Source organism: Oncorhynchus masou, chromosome 30 (assembly GCF_036934945.1).
Source record: "Oncorhynchus masou masou isolate Uvic2021 chromosome 30, UVic_Omas_1.1, whole genome shotgun sequence".
Taxonomy (NCBI): domain Eukaryota; kingdom Metazoa; phylum Chordata; class Actinopteri; order Salmoniformes; family Salmonidae; genus Oncorhynchus; species Oncorhynchus masou.
In genome coordinates, this window is record NC_088241.1 from 58,222,626 (window position 1) to 58,241,612 (window position 18,987).

An 18,987-nucleotide genomic window follows, 5' to 3' on the forward strand; every position below is an offset into this window, starting at 1 on the left:
TCGAGGGTTATGGTGGAGGCGCAAGAAGAGTGCTTCAACGTGGGCCTTTCCTTTTGGAAACTCCCGGTTGCCACATCGAAAGTGCACTTCATCGCAAAGTCTGCCTCCGAAGTGCTGTCTGCAGATTCTGCTAGTTCGAGCTGGCATGTCCTTCCTCTTCAGGACATGGAGCCATTTCTTCAAAAGTTGTGGGTCCTTAGACTGGATGGTAGTTTACCTAGGGATTTTTTTGGAGCCAATTCATACAACCTGGCGCAAAACAGTTCATGTTTGAATTACTACTTGTTGCCATCTTCGTTTTCCTAACCGTACTCTCCGTGCGAAAACTCAATTCACAGACAATATGCTTATTCCTGTCAGTGACGCACTGGTGTCAGTCGTTACTACGGCAATTAAAATGGCGCAGGCCATAGCTCAAATAAACCTTGTTGACGATCAAAATACTAAATATAGAGATGTGCATTTAACATAACATGTTTAGTATTAGTGGATGGAATGCATTTCTTTGCTTAGATTTACTTCCCAAAGTGTTTCCATTCCCCTTTAAGACATTTTACTCTGTAATCATCATATTAGATGATGACCAGTGGTGTAAAGTACTAAAGTAATTTTGGGGGGGGTATCTGTACACTTGTTTAAATATTTTTGCCAACTTTTACTTCACTAAATTTCCTAAAGAAAAGAATGCACTTTTTACTCCATACATTTTCCCTGACACCCAAAAGTACTCATTATATGTTGAATGCTTAGCAGCACAGGAAAATGGTCTAATTCACACACTTATCAAGAGAACATCCCTACTGCCTCTGATCTGGCGGACTCACTACCCCCATGCTTTTGTTTGTAAATTATGTCTGAGTGTTGGAGCGTGCCCTTGGCTGTCCGTAAATTAAAAAAAACAAAGGGGTGCCATCTGGCTTGCTTAATATAAGGAATTTGAAATGATTTTTACTTTTTGATACTTAAGTATATTTAATACCAAATACATTTAGACTTTTACTCAAGTTGGATTTTACTGGGTGACTTTCGATTTTACTTCAGTCATTTTCTATTGAGGTGTCTTTACTTTTACTCAAGTATGAGTTGGGTACTTTTTCCACCACTGATAAACAACCTACGTATGGCAGCTATTAGTCTACTATAGTGCAAGTCTGCTTGGTTGGTTGCTGTGTCTTCTTGCTCCCTATGTCACTCGCTCACAGTACGGCCCCTCTCATGCTTTAACGGGCAGAGAGCGTCATCGCTCTCTTCCTCCTATCAGCTGTTTTAATAAAGTAGCTGAAAATATTTTTCTGCTGCTTCCCTCACTCTGATCAGAGTCTGGATCGGTGCCCCTCCCGGCTGAAAAAAATCCAAGGGTAAACACCGATTTGATTGCTTGTTCTATTGCCAACATGACTTATTTAGTACCAAATGTGGATTCAAAAAATTCTTAAAATATAAGGGCAGGTGTGCCTGACCTTAAATATTAAAATATTTTTTCATTATTGTATAGTACTAGTTAAAGGAACTCTTGGATATTGGCGCAACTTACCAACGTTACGACCAAGAATAAGAATTTCCCGATGCGGATCCTCTGTTTGGACCGCGACCCAAACGCAGACTGAGCCGTCTTCTGGTCAGGCTCTGTAGACGGGCTCACTGCTCCCAAGTATACGACTCGTCAAGAGACTGGACAACAAGGTAGACGAAACTCGAGCTACGGTTGCCTTCCAGAGAGGCATCAGAGATTGTAACATTCTCTGTTTCATGGAAACATGGCCCGAGTGAGCCATGTTATCTGAATCAGTACAGCCACCTGGTTTCTTCACACATCTCGCCGACAGAAGCAAACATCTCTCTGGTAAGAAGGGCGGGAGTGTATGCCTTATGATTAACAAGTTGTGGTGTGATCATAACATCATAAGGAACTCAAGTCCTTTTGTTCACCTGACCTAGAATTCCTTACAATCAAATGCCGACTGCATTATCTACCAAGAGAATTCTCTTCGATTATAATAACAGCTGTATATATTTAAACGTATTAACCCTCGCAAGGCTGCCGGCCCAGATGGCATCCCTAGCCATGTCCTCCGAGCATGTGCAGACCAGCTGGCTGGTGTGTTTACGGACATATTCAATCAATCCCTATGCCAGTCTGCTGTTCCCACATGCTTCAAGAGGGCCACCATTGTTCCTGTTCCCAAGAAAGCTAAGGTAACTGAGCTAAACGACTATCGCCCTGTTGGACTCACTCCGTCATCATGAAGTGCTTTGAGAGACTAGTCAAGGATCATATCACCTCCACCCTACCTGACACCCTAGACCCACTCCAAGTTTCTTACCGCCCCAATAGGTCCACAGATGATGCAATTGCAATGACACTGCACACTGCCCTAACCCATCTGAACAAGAAGAATACCTATTTTTACAAATGCTGTTCATCGATTACAGCTCAGCATTTAACACCATAGTACCCTCAACTTGTCATTAAGCTCGAGACCCTGGTTCTCGACCCCTGCCCTGTGCAACTGTGTCCTGGACCTTCTGACATGGGGCCCCACAAGGGTGAGTTTTCAGCCCTCTCCTCTACTCCCTGTTCACCCATGACTACGTGGCCATGCATTCCTCCAACTCAATCATCATGTTTGCAGACGACACTACAGTGGTAGGCTTGATTACCAACAACGACGAGACTGCCTACAGGGAGGAGGTGAGGGCCCTCAGAGTGTGGTGTCAGGAAAATAACCTCACATTCAACATCAACAAAATGAAGGAGATGATCGTGGACTTCAGGAAACAGCAGAGGGAGCACCCCCCTAACGAGGGGACAGTATAGTGGAGAAGGTGGAAAGATGTAAGTTCCTTGGCGTACACATCACGGACAAACTGAAATGGTCCACCCACACATCAATGCCTTTCTTAAAATCAATACACAAGTATATATTTCTAAACCTGCATATTTAGTTAATATTGCCGGCAAACATGAATTTCTTAACTAGGGAATTTGTGTAAATTTTATTGGTTTCTGTGCAAGCCTATCAACTCCCGAGATTAGGTTGGCAATACTAAAGTACCTATGAGAACATCCAATAGTCAAAGGAATATGAAATACAAATGGTATAGAGAAATAGTCCTATAATAACTACAACCTTTCTAATCCAAGATGGCGTAGCAGTCAGACGTATTTGTCCTTCGTGTCCCGTGTGTATATATATTTTTCTTTGCATATCTTTTTATATTTTTCTAAACCCTTATTTCAAAAATACTCTCCTGCAACCCGCCTCACCCAATGTGGTGTGGACCTGCTTTTACTCAAACTTATTTTTCTTTGCCTCTTACTGGAATCTCTAACATTAACTAGCCAGCTAACCTTAGCTCGAAAAGCTCTCGCCAGTTTGTACAACGCGATTCAACCAGAGCATACCGGACATATTTTTTTTCTCTCCATATCCCTGGATTCCTGTCGCAAGCTCTGAACCTTCTCACCTTCCGACCTTCGCAGCTAACATCCCCTGAATGCTAGCTGTCTAGAGCACAACGGACTGTTGGCTTACGAGGCCCATCGAATACATTCCGAAGCCACTAGCTAGCAGTCAGCTATCCTTTGCTAGCGGTCATCAGCTACCTTTATCCCAGACAACTCTCGCCAGTCTGTACAGCGTGACTCAAACCAGGGCTAGTCGGACTTATTCTTCTCTATCTCCGGATTCCTACTGCAAGCTCTGAACCTTTTTATTTTATTTTTTAAAACACATTTTTTATTTTATTTTTTTTCCACCTGGAATTATAGCAGCTAACAACCCCTGAACGCACAGCCGCTAATCTGCGGCTTGCTAGCTAACTTAAGCACATTGGACTGCTGACTTAACTTGTTATGGCTGTATCCCTTGTTCTCAATTTTCGCCTGAAGACACCCTAATCTAACTGCCTGTAGCTCAGCCCCAGAGGCAAGGATATGCATATTCTTGGTATCATTTCAATGAAAACATTCTGAAGTTTATGGAAATGTTAATTGAATGTAGGATAATATAACACAGTAGATCTGGTGGAAGAAAAGAGTATACGGTTTCTGTTTTTGTTGTAGCATCATCTTTCACATGTACTAGAATAGGATGCTGGAGATAATTTTGATGGATAACACAAGAGGGCAGCTGTAGGTGTGCAAAGTTTCAGACTGATAACTTCAGGAATGGGTGAGCTACATTTTTTTTTTAACCTTTATTTAACCAGGCAAGTCAGTTAAGAACACATTCTTATTTTCAATGATGGCCTGGGAACAGTGGGTTAACTGCCTGTTCAGGGGCAGAACGACAGATTTGTACCTTGTCAGCTCGGGGGTTTGAACTCACAACCTTCCGGTTACTAGTCCAACGCTCTAACCACTAGGCTACCCTGCCGCCCCATAACATTTAGCATGAAGTCACCTAGGTGTCCCACACAAGTTGCCCAAATGTACCCAAGTGGCCGAATTGGTTAAATGACCTATAACTATATACAACAAGATTCCTCAAACAAAAAAAATCTGTCTCACTTTCCCGATCAATCTGGTGCAAATTTGAATACTTAGACTTGGACTTCGCTTTTCCTGATTTATTTGCCATGATGTCTTCAATGAAATCGTTGAAAAATACTACTTTCCAAAATACTACTTTCCAAAATACTACTTTCCAAAACACTGCTGTGCGTAACAAGCGTGACTGCAACTAGTCTGATGGTCAATGGTGAGAATGAAGTTCGTTATGCATGCGTTTACAAACAAGGGATGGTGGTCCAACCCATAACCATCACATACTGGCGTTTACCTGAGCTCATTGGCTATCTACCCAGCTAGATTTCAAGAAGATCAGTGGTCATTGGGCAGAAACAGTCAATCAACAAAGCTTCGCTAATATTATTGGTGCGCGATGAGGTCTTTGCTCGTTGTCTTCAAATCAGTTCACTTCGGTCAATACTCCCCGCAAAAAAACAATCAAGTTTGGCTGTGTTGCAAACATCCAGAGGATTGCACTGAAACCAACTGACTAGAGAAACGATTGTTTAGCGTGTGTGTGTAATTACGTTGAATGCTTGGTCAAAAGTTGATAGAGATGGAATTCACGACACAAACGGTTTACAAAATGTTTCGTTTTAGGCTATAAAAATGGATTTTATCAAAAATGTGACTTCATTTGATCACTGGGACACTCAGGAAGAGAAATAAGAGCAAGATATCAGAATGTAAGTCATAATTTTACCTTCAGATGTGAATGTGTCAACTGTCATGGCAGAAAATGTTTGCTGTTGATCGCTCTTCTCAAACATTTGCTCTCTGTAATAGCTATTTTAAATCGGAAAACGTAGTTTGATTACCAAGATTCTAATCTTTTGAAGGATGTAAGACACTTGCATTTTCAAGAATGTTTTAATGTTACGTTGTATTTGTAGTTAGTCACTCTGAAATTTCCGCGGATGTTGATCCCTGTACGGGGATCGCAGCCATAAATTTAAGAGGCCCTTCGGACATATTTCTTCGGCCACTATACATATTTTGCCAATTGGCCTGGTTTTCCACACGGAGCCTTGCTGATCCGTCCGCTGATGTAACTGCACGAGGGGGGCACAACAGACATCCCTGCGTCGCGTCATCCCTCTTAAGGCCTTTGTTAGCCTGCTAGCCCCTTGCTGCTTGAAGCCACGCACTGGACTTGTATGATCACCATGCCTTTCCCTAACGTCACCATGCCGTGTTGATTGCTGTTCTGGTTTGTAACTATTGTTTTATTTCACTGTAGCGCCTCTAGCGCTGCTCAACACGCCTCAGCTAACAATTTAGTTCCACCCCCCACACACGCAGTGACATCACCTGGTTTAAATGCTATCTCTTTCATTATCACTATATGCACAGGTTTACCCCCACTGTATTCACATCCTACCATACCTTTGTCTGTACATTATGCCTTGAATATATTCTACCGTGCCCAGAAATCTGCTCCTTTTACTCTGTTCTGAACGTACTAGGCGTCCAGTTCTGTTAGCCTTTAGCCGTACCCTTATCCTACTCCTCCTCTGTTCCTCCGGTGATGTAGAGGTTAATCCATGCCCTGCAGTGTCTACCTCTAGTGTCTACCTCCACTCCCATCCCCCAGGTTCTCTCATTTGTTGACTTCTGCAACCGTAAAAGCCTTGGTTTCATGTTAACATTAGAAGCCTCCTCCCTAAGTTTGTTTTATTCATTGCCCTAGCATACTCCACCAATCCGGATATCCTAGCCATGTCACAATCCTGGCTGAGGAAGACCACCAAAAACCTTAATTTCCATTCCTAACTATAACATTTTCTGACAAGATAGAACTGCCAAAGGGGGTGGTGTTGCAATTTACTGCAAAGATAACCTGCAGAGTTCTGTCTTACTATCCAGGTCTGTACCCAAACAATTGAGCTTCTACTTCTAAAAATTAACCTTTTCTCACCGTTGCCGCTTGCTATAGACCACCCTCTGCCCCCAGCTGTGCCCTCGACACCATACGTGATTTGATTGCCCCCCATCTATCTTCTGAGCTCGTACTGCTAGGTGACCTAAACTGGGACATGCTTAACACCCCGGCCATCCTACAATCTAAGCTTGATGCCCTCAATCTCACACAATTTATCAATGAACCTACCAGATATAATCCCAAATCCGTAAACACAGGCACCCTCATAGATATCATCCTAACTAACTCACCCTCCAAATACACCTCTGCTATTTTCAACCAAGATCTCAGCGATCACTGCCTCATTGCCTGCATCCGTAATGGGTCTGCGAGCAAACGAACACCCCTCATCACTGTCAAACGCTCCCTAAAACACTTCTGCGAGCAGGCCTTTCTAATCGACCTGGCAGGGGTATCCTGGAACGACATTGACCTCATCCCGACAGTAGCGAATGCCTGGTTATTCTTTAAAAGTGCCTTCCTCACCATCTTAAATAGGCATGCCCCGTTCAAAAATGTAGAACCAGGAATAGATATAGCCCTTGGTTCACTCCAGACCTGTCTGCCCTTGACCAGCACAAAAACCTCCTGTGGTAGATAGAACCAATATACACAGGCAGTTTGGAAAGCTAAGGCTAGCATTTTTAAAACCGAAATTTGCATCCTGCCAAACTCAAAAGTTCTGGGACACTGTAAAGTCCATGGAGAATAAGAGCACCTCATCCCAGCTACCCACTGCTCTGAGGCTAGGAAACACTGTTACAACCGACTATAATTGAGAATTTCAATAAGCATTTCTCTACGGCTGGCCATGCTTTCCACCTGGCTACCCCTACCCTGGTCAACTGCCCGGCACCCTCCACAGCAACCCGCCCATGGCCCCACCATTTCTCCTTCAGCCATATCCAGATGTTCTGAAAGCTGCAAAATCTGGACCCCAACAAATCATCCGGGCTAGACAATCTGGACCCTCTCTTTCTTAAATTATCTGCCAAAATTGTTGCAACCCCTATTACTAGCCTGTTCAACCTCTCTTTTGTATCGTCTGAGATTCCCAAAGATTGGAAAGCTGCCGCGGTCATTCCCCTCTTCAAAGGGGGAGACACTCTAGACCCGAACTGCGACAGACCTATATCTATCATACCCTGCATCTCTAAGGTCTTCGAAAGCCAAGTTTAACAAACCGATTACTGACCATTTTGAATCACATCGTACCTTCTCCGCTATGCAATCTGGTTTCCGAGCTGGTCGTGGGTGCAGCTCAGCCACGCTCAAGGGCCTTAACGATATCATAACAGCCATCGATAATAGTCATTACTGTGCAGCCATATTCATCGACCTGGCCAAGGCTTTCGACTCTGTCTATCACCACATCCTCATTGGCAGACTCAAAAGCCTTGGTTTATCAAATGATTGCCTCGCCTGGTTCACCAACTACTTCTCTGATAGAGCTCAGTGTGTCAAATCGGAGGGCCTGTTGTCCGGACCTCTGGCAGTCTCTATGGGGGTGCCACATGGTTAAATTCTCGGACCGACTCTCTTCTCTGTATATACATCAATGATGTCGCTCTTGCTGCTGGTGAGTCTCTGATCCACCTCTACGCAGATGACACCATTCTGTATACTTCTGGCCCTTCTTTGGACACTGTGTTAACTAACCTCCAGACCAGCTTCAATGCCATACAACTCTCCTTCCGTGGCCTCCAATTGTTTTATTTGCGTTTAAGAGCAATGTTCAACACGTTTCATTATTTATTTGAGACTACATTGATTTTATTGATGTGTTAAAATAAGTGTTCATTCAGTATTGTTGTAATAGTCATTATTAAAAATATATAAAAATCGGCAGAATAATCGTTATCGTTTTTTTTTGGTACTCCAATAATCGGTATCAGGGTTACAAAATCATAATCGGTCGACCGACCTCTACCATCTACTGTATCTTGCCTATGCCGTTCGATCATTGCTCATCCATATATGTACATATTCCTTTACACTTTTGTGTGTGTGTATAAGTTAGTTGTTGTGAAATTGTTAGATTACTTGTTAGATATTACTGCATGGTCGGCACTAGAAGCACAAGCATTTCGCTACACTCGCATTAACATCTGCTAACCATGTGTGACAATCAGATTTGATTTGAAATTCTTAACTTTTTTTTTTGTATTATTTTTAAGATTTTCTGTGCCCCTGAAATCACCCTGAAATCTGCCTTTTTAACCCGGGTACGAGTGTGAAGGGTTAACCCAAATCACAACTACTACATTAGACCATGACTTTTGATCAGGGCACCAGTCACAATGATGCAAGAAATATGTTTGTCAAATACACCCAGCCCAGTGTCAACAGTACAGTTCAAAGAGTGCAACTAGACTTTTTTAATATATATATTTTTTTACTTTCATAGAGTTGTGATAGAATTTCTGAAAACACTGTTTACAGCCAAATGAAATGTAAACTTGTTGTTAATATTAGTTGATGAAGAGCAGAAAACCACTGAAGGTGTTATAGTTTCCACCATCATCGTAGACTCTCCTGTTAGCTGAGAGCCGGGCGAAGACATTGTCTCCCACCTCCAGCTGCACTATGGCGGCATTGCTGGCGGAATCTTCACTACTTCCTGACGTAGCATCCCATGTGGACACGAGAAATTCCTCATTCTTCATCAAAACCACGACAGCGTTGGCGTTTCCATTGTAGAACATGGTGTAGCGGAAGTAATACACTCCCTTGACCATGGCTGTGAAGACCCCTGTAGCAGCGTTGTATCCACTGCCGAAGTTGGAGAAGACTCTTTTGTACTGCAAGGGTGTGTGAGTGTTGAAGGGTCCTATGTAACCAGAACCAGATGTTCTTAGAGCTGCGGAGAAGGCCACCTTTGGCTGACCAGCGGCTATGTCCTTCTTTAATGTTTTCAGTTCTTCTTCTTGAGCTTTGTTCACACTTTTCAGTTCTTCCACCTGGCTCTCACTGACTTGTAGCCTGGTCTCCACAGCTCCTAGCTTCTGATCCATGGTGTTCAGTTTTTCCTTCAGCACAGCCAGCTCACTGATGAAGGAGCAGGTTTCAACCTGACTGTTAGATAAACTGGTCCCGTCAACTTGTGCCCCAGACAGTGTGAGGCACAAAGACAGCATTAGTAGGACAACTTTCATTCTTAAAATCTTGTTTTTTTGCATGTCGTTCTCTTATGTCAAGTGTTTATCAGCTAGTTGAAGTCTTCACGAACTATGTGCAGTCAATGAGGGGGATTTTTCTCTTTTAAATAGGGAGGGTCTTTGGCATGTGGATGAGGAAAGTTAAGAGCGAGCGAGGTTGTCCCTCCCAATTACTGGAATATACTAGAATTCATTTTAAGCGGTCAGTCCTCACCAGAGTTGCAAAATATCAAAGTTCCAGAATTTGCATTATTACATTTTTATCAATGAAAACTCTGAATTCATTTTATTTTTCAGGACTTTATTAGGCTATTTCTCTAAAAAAAAAATATATGTATGTTAAAACATGACATGTGGATGAGGAATTGTGATATGAAAATAAGTTGTCCCTTAACCTTTTTACTGCGGTGGCAGTGGTCCACACAGAGCGTTTCTTGGTAGTCTTAAACAAACAACTGTACTTTGAGACAAAAGTACACACATTATGGGCTTACATTGAAGAAGGTACCTGTACAATGTATATAATAAAGTGTAAACTCTATCAGACATCACAGAAAACGGAAATATAACACAATGCCTAGTTTGTTTATTGAGCTGTACACTCAGGTGACTATTCAAAGATGCTCAGCTGGTCAATATTCCCATCCAGTGATTTCCCCAACATCTTGCTAACATGTGCTCTGAAAATGGAGCAGATATCTTATACCAATCTGACTGTATATGCTTCTATCCATAACAAGGTTTAGATGTCTAAGGTTTCAACCTCCCAAATGTCACTGTGTAAATTCATTCTATTCATTCCTGTAACTTATGAGACTGCATTTAAGGCCAAAATAACCAGAGGCTATGTCCTCCTTTTTTTAATGTCAGTTATTATTCTTTCGAGGGGGACCAGGGGCGTTTCGGAACGGGTACATCTTTTTGGACCCTGGAAGAACTCTATCCTGGAAACGGGGCAACTTCTTGTCGCGTGGCCATGTTCAATTTCAGAATGGCTGTCAGTCAACCTCTATACAGTGACGAGCCTGAGCTCTGACGTCATGTATAGCATGTTACTGTACAGCCACTGCATTCCAATTTAGGTTCAGGTTAGTGCCTAAAATTTGCCATTTTCAACCCGGGTACGAGTGTGAAGGGTTAACCCAAATCACATCTACTACAGTAGACCATGACTTTTGATCAGTGCACCACTCACAATGATGCAAGAAATATGTTTGTCAAATACACCCAGCCCAGTGTCAACATCGAAGTTCAATCAAAGAGTGCAACTAGATTTTTATTTTACTTTCATACAGTTGAGAGAATTTCTGAAAACCCTTGTTGTATACAGCCAAATGGACTGTAAACTTGTTAATAATTGTTGAAGAGTAGAAACTCTCGGAAGGTGTTGTAGTTTCCAGAATCTTCGTAGACTCTCGTGTTAGCCAAGAGCCTGGCCTAGACATTGTCTCCCACCTCCAGCTGCACTATGGCAGCATTGCTGTTTGAAGAGCATGCATCCTCTCGTAGCACGACGGGTGATATTCCCCCCCCAAACTCTGCCTGGGCTCTCCAACCTGGTTTGTGCAGCTACCCAGTGCTTTATTTGGGAAACTAAGGTAAATCTGTTCGGGAACCTTGATAGTGAATCATATTTAAACTCTTGAAAGCCCCTCTCTGTGCGCTTGAGAAAGGAATAGGGGGAGGAGATGGAAATGCATGGTGGTGAAGATATTCTGTAGCTCAAGGTAATGTATCAGCCTATTAATAATGAAAATATAAAAAATGCCCTAATACTAAGCAATTGAAATAACAATTCACTATAATTATAGGCTAATTCTGGAAGCTGCCCTACACAATCAATGAACCAACAGCATCGTGTAGGCCTATATGTTCTCTTCCAGACTTAAGGTAACCAGTCCATCCAGTATGCATAATAGTACAATCCACACTCAAAGACGATTTACTAGAATTTGTTTAATTTTAGAGTATAGGGTAGACCAATTATGTACCAAAGACATCTTAAATCAGTTAATGTTTGCCTGCGTAATATACGGTAGGCGATGTATTGTATTACGGCACAATCATTATTTTAATTCAGGGTTTTTTTCAGGCTTGGGCTCATACTGTATGCATAATCTCTGTGTATGGGTGTTTAGAGTGAATCATCCATCACCTTACAAAGCACTGTCCATTTCATTGTTAGGCTTTGAAACATCCACAACGACCATGCTTTCCACTGTTTCAACCTGTTTGAATTTCTTTCAAAGTGAGGAGTTTTAAAAGCAAGATACTATTTTGATAAGTGTTAGAATTTGTTTTGACGTTAGAGGGACAGTAGAGCCCGGAGTACCAGGCTATTAGCAACCTGATGGTCGTTAACGAGTTGGACAAACAAGCATGTCCAGAGTGCATAAGAGGAGATTACCGTGACAACGGTCACGTGGAATTTTACTGTTATGAAGACTCATGGGTGCTGGTGTGGCGGTAAACGGTCACCACAAGAGACCAAAGGTGGAAACCGCTGCTCTATTCCACCCACATGATAAAATACCTGTTTAGAAAGTCTTTGTAAATGCATTATTTGTGTACTTCTTGCCTGTAGGTAAAGAAGGCTTTCTTTGCCTTGGTGGCCAACGGGGTGCGGGCAGCCCCGCTATGGGAGACGAAGAAGCAGAGCTTTGTCGGTAAGTGGGAATGTCTCTGCTCTAATATTCTTCTCGCTCCTCCCATCCTTAACCTTCCAATTCTCCACATTAGAGGTCGACTGATTGGGATTTTTCAACGCCGATACCAATTATTCATGGACCAAAAAAAAACCCGATGCCGATTTGTTTTGAAATAAATAAAACATATCGGCCGATTATATATGTAATAATGACAATTACCACAATACTGAATGAACAATTAACTTTTTTTTAATTTATTTTTTTACTTCATATGAAAAATAAAATCTATTTAGTCTCAAATAATGAAAAACATGTTCAATTTGATTTAAATAATGCAAAACCCATGTTGGAGAAGAAAGTAAAAGTGCAATATTTGCCATGTAAAAAAGCTATCGTTTAAGTTCCTTGCCCAGAACATGAGATATATGAAAGCTGGTGGGTTCAATGTTCACAGGTAAGAAGTTGTTATAGTAATTATGACGCGTCAACTATTTTTCGCTCTACCATTTGCATTTCATATAGAGTTGAAGTGGGAAGTTTACAGACACTTAGTTTGGAGTCATTAACTCATTTTTCAGACACTCCACAAATAACTTGTTAACAAACTATAGTTTTGGCAAGTCGGTTAGGACATCTACTTTGTACATGAAGTCATTTTTACAATTGTTTACAGACATATTTGACAAATAATTCACTGACGTCAGAAGTTTACATACACCTTAGCCAAATACATGTAAACTCAGTTTTTCACAATTTCTGACATTTTATCCTAGTAACAATTCCCTGTCTTAGGTCAGTTAGGATCACCACTTTTATTTTAAGAATGTGAAATGTCCGAATAATAGAGAATTACTTATATCAGTATTTATTTATTTTATCACATTCCCAGTGGGTCAGAAGTTTACACTCGATTAGTATTTGGTAGCATTGCCTTTAAATTGTTTAACTTGGGTCAAAGGTTTCAGGTAGCCTTCCACAATAAGTTGGATGAATTTTGGCCCATTCTTCCTTACAGAGCTGGTGTAACTGAGTCAGGTTTGTAGGCCTCCTTGCTCGCACATGCTTTTTCAGTTCTGCCCACATTGTCTATGGGATTGAGGTCAGGGCTTTGTGATGGCCACTCCATACCTTTACTTTGTTGTCCTTAAGCCATTTTGCCACAACTTTGGAAGTATGCTTGTTCATTTGGAAGACCCATTTGCGACCAAGCTTTAACTTCCTGACTGATGTCTTGAGATGTTGCTTCAATATATCCACAAAATTTTCCTTTCTAATGATGCCATGTATTTTGTGAAGTGCACCACTCCCTCCTGCAGCAAAGCACCCACATAACATGATCCTGCCACCCCCACCTTCACGATTGGGATGATGTTCTTTGGCTTGCAAGCCTCCCCTTTTTCCTCCAAACATAACGATGGTCATTATGGCCAAACAGTTCTATTTTTGTATCATCAGACCAGAGGACATTTCTCCAAAAAGCACAATCTTTGTCCCCATGTGCAGTTGCAAACCATAGTCTGGCTTTTTATGGCAGTTTTGGAGCAGTGGCTTCTTACTTGCTGAGCGGCCTTGTTTTACTGTGGATATATTTTTGTACCCGTTTCCTCCAGTGTCTTCACAAGGTCCTTTGCTGTTCTGGGATTGATTTGCACTTTTCGCACGAAAGTACGTTAATCTCTAGGAGACAGAACACGTCTCCTTCCTGAGCGGTATGACGACTGCGTGATCCCATGGTGTTTATACTTGCGTACTATTGTTTATACAGATGAACGTGGTACTTTCAGGCATTTGGAAATTGCTTCCAAGGATGAACCGGAGGTGTACAATTATTTTTTTTTTCCTGAGGTCTTGGCTGATTTCTTTTGAATTTCCCATGTCAAGCAAAGAGGCACTGAGTTTGAAAGTAGGCCTTGAAATACATCCACAGGTACACCTCCAATTGATTCAACTGATGTCAATTATCAGAAGCTTCTAACGCCATGACATTTTATGGAATTTTCCAAGCTGTTCAAAGGCAGTAAACTTCTGACCCACTGGAATTGTGATACAGTGAAATAATCTGTCTGAAAACAATTGTTGGAAAAATTACTTGTGTCATGGACAAAGTAGATGTTCTAACCGACTTGCCAAAACTGTTCAAAAGAAATTTGTGGAGTGGTTGAATGATGAGTTTTTATGACTCCAACCTAAGTGTACGTAAACTTCCTACTTCAACTGTAGGTCTGTAGCAGTTTGGGTCTAGTGTCTCCCCCTTTGAATAGGGTGTTGATCGCGGCAGCTTTCCAATCTTTTGGAAACTCGGACGATACGAAAGAGATTGAACAGGCTGATAATAGGGGTTGCAACAATTTCGGCAGATCATTTTAGAGAGGGTCCAGATTGATAATTCTGTCTGATTTGTAGGTCAGATCTTTCAGAACGGCGAAGGTACGTTTAACTAAATATGCAGGTTTAAAAAATATATATACTTGTGTATTGATTTTAAGAAAGGCATTGATGTTAATGGTTAGGCACATTTGTGCTTTTTTCGCGAATGCGCTTTTGTTCACCCTCGTTTGGCGAAGTTGAAGTAGGCTGATATTCGATGATAGATATATATGCAACGCAGGACAAGCTAGTTACCCTAGTAATATCATCAACCATGTGTCGTTAACTTGTGATTTATGTGAAGATTGATTGTTTTTTATAAGTTTAGTGCTCGCTAGCAACTTACCTTGACTGACTTGTGGCTGCAATGAGCCAAGGTATCTTTTGACGCTGCACTTGCGCAATAGGTCAGCCTGCCACGCAGTTTTCTCATGGATTGCAATGTAATCGGGGTCCAAAAAGGCAGAATACCGATTGTTATGAGAACTTTAAGTCGGCCCTGATTTAATTGGTCGACCTCTACTCCACATCCTTAACCTTTTTTAAACAATGTATTGCTTCCTTTCTCTCCATCCTTTCTGTCGGCTCTCTTCCCTCCTTCATCCGGTCTTTCCCTCGCTCCCCCTTGAAACCGGCCAGCATAATGCAGCCAGATATAATACTGTTCTCGTATCTGGGCCAGGGTAATGGAGACTGATATAATACTGTTCTCTCCTCGTATCTGGGCCAGGGTAATGGAGACTGATATAATACTGTTCTCTCCTCGTATCTGGGCCAGGGTAATGGAGACGGATATAATACTGGATAGGGTAATGGAGACTGATATTCTCTTCCTCGTATCTGGGCCAGGGTAATGGAGACGGATATAATACTGTTCTCGTATCTGGGCCAGGGTAATGGAGACATATAATACTGTTCTCGTATTTGGGCCAGGGTAATGGAGACGGATATAATACTGTTCTCTCCTCGTATCTGGGCCAGGGTAATGGAGACATAATACTGTTCTCTTCTCGTATCTGGGCCAGGGTAATGGAGACAGATATAATACTGTTCTCTCCTCGTATCTGGGCCAGGGTAATGGAGACGGATATAATACTGTTCTCTCCTCGTATCTGGGCCAGGGTAATGGAGACGGATATAATACTGTTCTCTCCTCGTATCTGGGCCAGGGTAATGGAGACGGATATAATACTGTTCTCTCCTCGTATCTGGGCCAGGGTAATGGAGACGGATATAATACTGTTCTCGTATCTGGGCCAGGGTAATGGAGACGGATATAATACTGTTCTCGTATCTGGGCCAGGGTAATGGAGACGGATATAATACTGTTCTCGTATCTGGGCCAGGGTAATGGAGACGGATATAATACTGTTCTCTCCTCGTATCTGGGCCAGGGTAATGGAGACGGATATAATACTGTTCTCTCCTCGTATCTGGGCCAGGGTAATGGAGACGGATATAATACTGTTCTCTCCTCGTATCTGGGCCAGGGTAATGGAGACGGATATAATACTGTTCTCTCCTCGTATCTGGGCCAGGGTAATGGAGACGGATATAATACTGTTCTTCCTCGTATCTGGGCCAGGGTAATGGAGACTGATATAATACTGTTCTCTCCTCGTATCTGGGCCAGGGTAATGGAGACGGATATAATACTGTTCTCTCCTCGTATCTGGGCCAGGGTAATGGAGACGGATATAATACTGTTCTCTCCTCGTATCTGGGCCAGGGTAATGGAGACGGATATAATACTGTATTCTCGGATATCCTCGTATCTGGGCCAGGGTAATGGAGACGGATATAATACTGTTCTCGTATCTGGGCCAGGGTAATGGAGACGGATATAATACTGTTCTCTCCTCGTATCTGGGCCAGGGTAATGGAGACGGATATAATACTGTTCTCTCGCCGTCTGAGTACAGAAATACAGACACAATAGTGTATTTTTACTGTAATTCCTCTGTTTTTCAACAATTGGTTGAACAATATAGCAATGTTCCCACCTATGGTTAGGGGACACCCATCTTGCATAGCTGTCCCGGCTGCAACAAAATTATGTGAGTGTAGAGCCTGACGTCTCCCTTCCACGCATCAGAAATCAAGCCCACTTGTCCAATAGAGCGAGACGCACAGATGGGCTTTACTGAGAATCAAGCCCTTCCACTACTGTTCCTTCTCACCTCTAGGCGATACTGATGTCAATGAGGAGTGAGTGTGCGCACGTCTGTGTGTGAAATAGTGTCACATATAAATAGGCCCTGGTCTCGTATCTCCCAAATGTCTCGTCTCTTCTCTTCTACCTGTAAACACTTCCCTCCACACTGCTCCTTCTGTTCTACCTGTACCCCTCCCTCCCCGCTGCTCCTTCTGTTCTACCTGTACCCCTCCCTCCCCGCTGCTCCTTCTGTTCTACCTGTACCCCTCCCTCCCCGCTAATCCTTTTGTTCTACCTGTACCCCCCACCTCCCTCCGCGCTGCTCCTTCTGTTCTACCTGTACCCACCTCCCTCCGCGCTGCTCCTTCTGTTCTACCTGTACCCACCACCTCCCTCCCCGCTGCTCCTTCTGTTCTACCTGTACCCACCACCTCCCTCCCCGCTGCTCCTTCTGTTCTACCTGTACCCACCACCTCCCTCCCCGCTGCTCCTTCTGTTCTACCTGTACCCACCCACCTCCCTCCCTGCTGCTTCTTCTGTTCTACCTGTACCCACCCACCTCCCTCCCTGCTGCTTCTTCTGTTCTACCTGTACCCACCTCCCTCCCTCCCCGCTGCTCATTCTGTTCTACCTGTACCCACCTCCCTCCCTCCCCGCTGCTCATTCTGTTCTACCTGTACCCACCACCTCCCTCCCCGCTGCTCCTTCTGTTCTACCTGTACCCACCCACCTCCCTCCCCGCCGCTCCCTCTGTTCTACCTGTACCCACCTCCCTCCCCGCTGCTTCTTCTGTTCTACCTGTACCCACCTCCCTCCCTCCCCGCTGCTCATTCTGTTCTACCTGTACCCCCCACCTCCCTCCCCGCTGCTCATTCTGTTCTACCTGTACCCACCTCCCTCCCTCCCCGCTGCTCATTCTGTTCTACCTGTACCCCCCACCTCCCTCCCCGCTGCTCATTCTGTTCTACCTGTACCCACCTCCCTCCCTCCCCGCTGCTCATTCTGTTCTACCTGTACCCACCTCCCTCCCTCCCCGCTGCTCATTCTGTTCTACCTGTACCCACCTCCCTCCCTCCCCGCTGCTCCTTCTGTTCTACCACCCACCTCCCTCCCTGCTGCTCCCTCTGTTCTACCTACCCACCTCCCTCCCTCCCCGCTGCTCCTTCTGTTCTACCTGTACCCACCTCCCTCCCCGCTGCTCCCTCTGTTCTACCTGTACCCACCTCCCTCCCTCCCCGCTGCTCATTCTGTTCTACCTGTACCCACCTCCCTCCCCGCTGCTCCTTCTGTTCTACCTGTACCCACCTCCCTCCCTCCCCGCTGCTCCTTCTGTTCTACCTGTACCCACCCTCCCCCTCCCTCTGTTCTACCTGTACCCACCTCCCTCCCTCCCCGCTGCTCATTCTGTTCTACCTGTACCCACCTCCCTCCCCGCTGCTCCTTCTGTTCTACCTGTACCCACCTCCCTCCCTCCCCGCTGCTCCTTCTGTTCTACCTGTACCCACCTCCCTCCCTGCTGCTCCCTCTGTTCTACCTGTACCCACCTCCACGCTGCTCCGATCTTATTTTTTTAGTACTATCCTCAGTACCAGTGTGTATGTGCTAGGTCAAATCCAACACCTATGCAGTGTGAATAATCACTCAACAAGGCCTTTCTCTCTGTCTCTCTCTAGGAATGTTAACCATCACAGACTTCATCAACATCCTCCACAGATACTACAAGTCTCCCATGGTACGTGACCTCTCATCAAACAGATACAAATGTGTCCTGGGTTGTGTTCATTAGGGCTTGCATTAGAAAAAAATATTTAGTCATGGTTAACTAAAATGAGTCTCCAATTGAAGAAGTCCAAGTTGTTCCTCCCCTGATTCAGTGCATAATATTGAACACGACCCTAGTTTGAAATGGTTTGGCTGTATGGCTTCAGCGTCCTATTGTCACCAAGGCCAGTGATGTGGACTGACTGTAAACTGCAGCGATATATATATATATATAGTGGGGGGCTTATCCAGCCTCCATCTCAAGCACCGTATGTGCTGTGTCATGGGGCACCGTATGTGCTGTGTCATGGGGCACCGTATGTGCTGTGTCATGGAGCTTTAACTTCTTTAGGCTCGACATCCAGTGACATGGCAGAGCGCCAAATAAATAAATAAATAAATATTACAAATATTTAACTTTCATACATTCATAAGTACAACACACAAAATGTAACTTCTCGTTA

General features: G+C 43.6%; 2 protein-coding genes across 3 annotated transcripts in view; one reads left to right on the forward strand and one right to left on the reverse strand.

The window, feature by feature from the left end:
* Positions 1-18,987, forward strand: part of prkag2a (protein kinase, AMP-activated, gamma 2 non-catalytic subunit a) — a 126,496-nt gene that overhangs the window by 96,309 nt on the left and 11,200 nt on the right. For both annotated transcript variants that reach the window (XM_064949522.1, XM_064949523.1), the window contains 2 exons: positions 12,177-12,258; positions 18,436-18,494. In XM_064949522.1, coding sequence (XP_064805594.1) covers positions 12,177-12,258; positions 18,436-18,494 — 141 coding nt within the window. The remainder of the gene's footprint in view (positions 1-12,176; positions 12,259-18,435; positions 18,495-18,987) is intronic.
* LOC135522873 (complement C1q-like protein 4) lies at positions 8,809-9,698 on the reverse strand. Its single transcript, XM_064949524.1, has one exon. It carries the CDS (start codon positions 9,611-9,613, stop codon positions 8,906-8,908), a length of 708 nt encoding a protein of 235 aa, XP_064805596.1. The 5' UTR covers positions 9,614-9,698; the 3' UTR covers positions 8,809-8,905.

What these genes read in the sequence shown, in the direction of transcription:
- LOC135522873 (XM_064949524.1), bottom strand. Translation starts at nt 9,613, where the DNA reads ATGCAAAAAAACAAGATTTTAAGAATGAAAGTTGTCCTACTAATGCTG.